The sequence below is a fragment of the Mauremys reevesii genome, linkage group 11, assembly GCF_016161935.1.
Source record: "Mauremys reevesii isolate NIE-2019 linkage group 11, ASM1616193v1, whole genome shotgun sequence".
NCBI classification, from domain to species: Eukaryota; Metazoa; Chordata; order Testudines; family Geoemydidae; genus Mauremys; species Mauremys reevesii.
The window spans coordinates 77018299-77024298 of record NC_052633.1 but is presented as its reverse complement, the minus strand read 5'-3'; the positions used below and the strand labels follow the sequence as shown (position 1 = coordinate 77024298).

The following is a 6000-nucleotide window of genomic DNA, read 5'->3' as shown; positions in this document are numbered from 1 at the left end:
TCAGCCATTTTATTATGGAAGTAACAAAAAAGGGCTCTTGTAAGACTCATCAATAAGGCTTTTTAAGGCAAAATTACAGTTTAAAAAAATGTAATGTGAACACTGTACGTGCTTAGCCTAGTGACAGGTCTGGTGTGTGCCTGTTGCAGAATGGTTGGGGGATAGGAGGAAGAGAAATATGCCAACTATGCTAGTCCTGTTTTCTGTGACAGCAAATTGGTCTCTTTGGGTTTTGTTAAAGCCTCATGGAGTGGAAGAAAGGACCTTTACTGGTAAAGGAGCTAGTTAGAACTGAGTGGCATGTGAAGTTCTTGTTGGAATGTTGCAGGAGAAAGTGGCAGACTTTCCTGTTGGACTAGAGTGGAAGGAAGGGTAGTTCATCTGCACACTGTGTGCTTAGTAAGAGCCACCACTTTTTCTAAGGCAACTATCCCTCCATCCAGGACATCCTAAAAGCCTACATTTAAATAAATTGTATGGCAGGACCCAAGTCACTACATTTAAAGTGATGAGTTTGAACTAAAATTGGGGGTGGGGGCTGAAACAGCTGTTTCCTCGTAAATGCAGCTAAATGGCATTCATGCCCCAGGAACAGACAACCCTTCACTTTTCAACCAAGGCTGTTTAGAATGTCGTTTGAGCTGAACCTGAGTAGGAGCCATTTCAGACAGCCCACCCCTTGAGAGAGAATCATGCAAACACATTCCTGTTCTCTGGCTGTGGCAACCAACTGTTTAGGCTCCTGAGGACCAAAATACTTTAGTCTAACCCAAGTTATTTGATGCAGAACAAGGTTAACTAGGTAAAATGTAATGGCCTGTGACATCCAGGCAGTCAGAATTAAACCCTATGAAATCTGGGGAAAAGGAAGGCAACTTTAAGTTTGGCTGAAAAATAAATTAAAACAAATATTTTCTTAGCTCAAGTCCCAGATCCCAGTTGCTCTTCAACAAACTGAAAGCTATTCAATTCTGCTTCCTCTAGTGCAGAACTGTTCCTTGTGTATTTTTCTGACAGTGTGACAGACAAGTGTGAAAAAGGCAGAAGACGACAGATAAGAGGAAGCTTTGTTTCTTTAAGATAGCATCCCTCAAACAACCAAGATGAATACAAGTCTCGGCTGTTCATGTTTACTATAACAGTTTTTGATGTTAACTAACATCTTTAGGATGAGGTGCAAATCCCTTGGTACTGTAAGTGGTGATGTGTGATTTCAGTTTGTTTCTATGCAGGAATCAGTTCAGTGAAGTTCTTAAAAAAAAAAAATCTTTGCTACCCATCCTGCTGGCAAGTTGTAAACTCCCACCACATGCCAAGTGCCTCTGGCTAATGGAATAAGGGTTCCTTCTCATCACCTAGTCCAGATGCTAGCGTGACTGTCCGTACTGGTAGCTGATTTGACACTGCAGCGTTTCTTCACAATCATGTTGATGTAGGCTTTCATGATCTTTATTATCTCTCCCACCTGGACAAAAAATGAAAGGATAGGTAGGCAGATTGAAAACACAGTCGTTAGGTGTACGAGGCACTTTGCAGAAAGACACAGTCACTGCCCTGAAGTGCTGGCAATAGCTACTTTACATGGAATATCAAAAGTGACAGATTGTGAGGGCATGGGATGAGGAATAAAGATGGGTTACAGCTCTATGATCATGCAATGACTCAATTTAGAAATGGGCACAGCTTGGTAGGTCTAATGATTTTTTATAAATGACATACAAAAACAATGTTTAAAACATTAAAGTTTCCAAAGTCAGGAACTCAAAAGTATAGGAAATGAGGCCAAACTAAGGTTGCACAGGCAGGAACCTTAACCAAAAACAGGAAAAGTAACAATACTTTACCCCTCCCTAACAAACCACAGAATGATTACTTACATTACAGTAACTGTGGTTCTTTGAGATGAGCTGGCTACATGGATTCCAATTCTGTTCTTTCTGGATGGACATGCACCCCGTGAACTCAAAATCAGTCTTTTGGCCAGCAACATCCATTGGTGTCATGCTTGGGCCCCAGAGGACCTCATGCCCGAGGGATAAGGGCAGAGTGGCCAAATAGTCCCTCAGTTCCTTTGCCAATAAAAAATCCATACAATATAGGATCCCATAGTAACAGGGAAGGAGAGCAGGTCATGGAATCCATGAGGACAGAACAACTCGAAGAACCACATTTATTGTAAGTAACCATTCCATAGTCTTCGAGTAACTGTTCAGATGGAAAGTATCAGAGGGGTAGCCATGTTAGTCTGGATCTGTAAAAGCAGCAAAGAATCCTGTGGCACCTTATAGACTAACAGACGTTTTGCAGCATGAGCTTTCGTGGGTGAATACCCACTTCGTCGGATGTTCAGATGGATTCCACTTTGGAGGACTAGCCAGCAGTTACCTCAGAGTCAGGAGGTTGATTCTAGGAGTCCCATTTAAACAAAGATTGTGGGACAGTTCTACTAAGTGAGCATATGATTGTTAGGCTTGAACTAGGGAATAGTGCTGGGTAATCCCCATGTTGCTGCCCTGCACACTTCTGAAATAGGGATACTTAGAGAAGATGCCTGTGCCCCAGTGGAAGGGGTTCTAATCTGCATGGGTGGATCTAGTTTAGCTATCTTTCACATGATCTAATACAGTTAGATACCCATTCAGAAAATCTCTGGGTGAAACGAACCCTTAACATAGCAAAGGGTCTGCAGTTTGGCTTCCTCCTGGTTTGAGTGAGTCTTTTGAGGAAGAAAACTGGACGGCAAATATACTGATTTAAATAATGGCAACAACCTTAGGCAGGAACTTGAGGTGAGGCTTAAACGTCATCTTTATGGCACACCATATAAGATGGCGCAGCCATAGGGCCTGAATTTTCCTCTTCTATGTTCCTGTAAAAGTCACTCTAGTAGAGGTTTTTCTGCTATGTATCAAGATGTTCTGGACTTCATCTGACCAGCTTCTTTTGATGATTGTTAACCAGCCAGCATCCAGGCTATCAGATGTAACAATGCTGGATTTGGGTGTAAGATCTGACCTCTGTTTTGCAAAACTACCTTGGGCAGAACAGATACTGACATTGTAGACTATGTTGACAGGTTCACCAAATCAGGGTATTAGAATCGTCTGGGCCATGTGGGGCCACCCAGCTCATTAATGCTGCATCTTGTCTGTGTTTCCTCAGGACCCTTAATATTAATGGGATTGGTGAGTAGGTGTACATGAGCCCCAATATGTCCACAAAATAAGGAAGATGTCTGTCGGGGAGCCTAGAACCCATTCTGGAGCAGAATGCAGGACATTTCTTATTCTGGTCTGTAGCACTGTGACGAAGTGGGGTTTTCCCCCTTGTTATGTTGTATGTGAGTCTTACTGTCTTGTATAAATACTGTGTGTACCTCAGTTTCCCATGTACTGCACCAATGCCTAGGTGGTGGGAATATGGGTGTGAGACATTTGCTGAGGCCTTTAGGGGTAGGTGAGGCTGTCCAGCTGCTTGCAAGTAAGCAATGGATGGTGTCCTTCGTAACCTGAGAACCAGGAGAGAGATGCGACCAGGTGACACTTTGCCCGGGAAGCAGGATAAAGACCGGGAGGAGGGGCAATGGGCATGTTGGAGGCCAGGCAGCTGGGTCCCGGACAGTCTGCGGTTGGAGACTTGAGGGGCGGGGAGTTCAGGGCGTCTGGCCCAGGGTTACCTCAAGGTGGACTTTGCTGAAAGTCACTGATTTCTATGCTAACAAGATCTGATCTATGCTGTGTACCTGTCGACTAATAAACCCTCTGTTTTACTCGCTGGCTGAGAGTCACGGCTGACTGAGGAGTTCGGGTGCAGGGCCCTCTTGCTTCCCTGGGGTCCCATCCAGGTGGACCCACTGTGTGAAGGGTATGGTGAGAATAAGGGTGCTGGATGCGCCGAGGTCAGACCCAGGAAAGCCTTGGCTGAGGAGGCTTTTTGTCCTGGAAAGCGTGCCCTGAGAGGAGTCACGCTACCCCCTGGCTGGCTTCATACAGAGTAGTCCCAGATCATTGGGCTTATGACTCCGTGAGAGGCACATAAGCCTATTTTTGGGCATCCCAGCTCTGAAAGATATTCTACAGAACTGATTCTTTGACTGTGTGTGTGGTTGTATGTAAATTGTCTGAGGAGCTGATCTGATCTGCTAGGGCATTTTGCAAACCTGGAAGATGGAGCACTGCTGGTGTGATTTGATGACTAATGCACTAATCTCAGAGACGAATGGCTTCTTGGCATAGAGGTGATCACCCTGCTCCTCCCTGCCTACTGACATAATACACAGCCATTGTGATGTCCATCATCACTTGGATCCCTATAATATGGGTAGAAATGCTGTGTTTGCTAAACCTATGTTTCTGAGATCCAGGACATTTATATGGAGAGGAGCTTCCTGGGAGAACCAGAGAGGCCTTGATTAGTCTAGATGAGTTCCTCATACAAGTATGGAAGCATCCATCAGCATTTAGGTAGAAGAAAACAGAACTGCATTGCACAGTGGAAGAGGGTCCTTCCAGTAATCTACTAAGGAGAGGACTATTCGCAGGACTCTCACCTTCATGTCCATGTGGTGCCATCCTCACATGGAGTGTAGGTGAAGTCTGGCATGCTGTGTGACTTAAGTGCAGAAGGCCATGTGACCAGACGTCTGAGGCATTCTATTACAGACATCTCTGGATGAGTTGGTACATGACTGATGAGATGTACCATGGTCTGAAAACTATAAACTCTTGGTGGTTTTTAATCACACATGGCTCCTATGAACTGTATCCTTTGTGTCAGCAACACTGTGGATTTTTCTTTGCCAATTTTGAGTCCTAGATTCTTCCTCAGTAGTTCCAACATTTTCTGAGGATTGTAATAGTGAGAGCCCTGTCTGGTGGAGCTTTGGCGGTCTGCTTACTTCCTCCTTGGGGATGGTGTATAAATGTTCAGAGAGCAGAGGATAGCTCCAGAGTCCTTTAACGAATGAAGTGCTTCATCAATCAACACATTAAATAGCTCACAATCTTAGAATGGGAGAGCCTCATTGGTAGCTTGGACCTCTCTGGGTATTCCAGAAGATTGGAGACATGAAGTCCTATGCATTGCACAGAAAGTGGGAACTTCCCAATCAACTTGCCTCCATAATAGAGATGCCTAGAGCAGCCTGCAAAGATGTTCAAGCCTCTAACTACTCTTCAGACACTAGGGACACTTCTCTTTGAGCCTCTCTATGAATTCATAGAATTCAAGATCAGAAGGGACCATTATGATCATCTAGTCTGACCTCCTGCAAGATGCAGGCCACATAAGCCGATCCACCCACTCCTTAGCAAGTGACCCCTGCCCCATGCTTCGGAGGAAGGCGAAAAACCTCCAGGGCCATTGCCAATCTTCCCTGGAGGAAAATTCTTTCCCGACCCCAAATATGGCGGTCAGCTGAACCCCGAGCATGCGGGCAAGACTCTCCAGCCAAACCCTCTGGAAAAGGTTATATCATACCAGGCACTTAATTGACCTATTGACTAAGCCCGTCATCCTATCATACCATCCCCTCCATAAACTTATCTAGCTTAATCTTAAAGTCATGGAGGTCCTTCGCCCCCACTGTTTCCCTCGGTAGACTGTTCCAGTATTGCACTCCCCTGATGGTTAGAAACCTTCGTCTAATTTCAAGCCTGAATTTCCTGACTGACAGTTTATATCCGTTCGTCCTCGTGTCCACATTAGCACTGAGCTGAAATAATTCTTCTCCTTCCCTGGTATTTATCCCTCTGATATATTTAAAGAGTGCAATCATATCTCCTCTTATCCTTCTTTTGGTTAAGGAAAACAAACCGAGCTCCTCAAGTCTCCTTTCATACGAAAGGCCTTCCATTCCTCGGATCATTCTAGTGGCCCTTCTTTGTACCTGTTCTAGTTTGAATTCATCCTTCTTAAACATGGGAGACCAAAACTGCACACAATACTCCAAATGAGGTCTCACCAACGCCTTATATAACGGGACTAGCACCTCCTTATCCC

The 6000-nt window shown here is 44.7% G+C and overlaps 1 protein-coding gene across 1 annotated transcript in view; it reads right to left on the bottom strand.

The window, feature by feature from the left end:
• Window positions 1–6: 6 nt before the first annotated feature.
• The window catches only part of LOC120374953 (unconventional myosin-X-like), a 220960-nt gene continuing 214966 nt past the window's right edge, over window positions 7–6000 (bottom strand). The window contains exon 35 of the mRNA XM_039495412.1: window positions 7–1465. Within this exon, the coding sequence (XP_039351346.1) occupies window positions 1352–1465 (114 nt within the window). The 3' untranslated portion in view covers window positions 7–1351. The remainder of the gene's footprint in view (window positions 1466–6000) is intronic.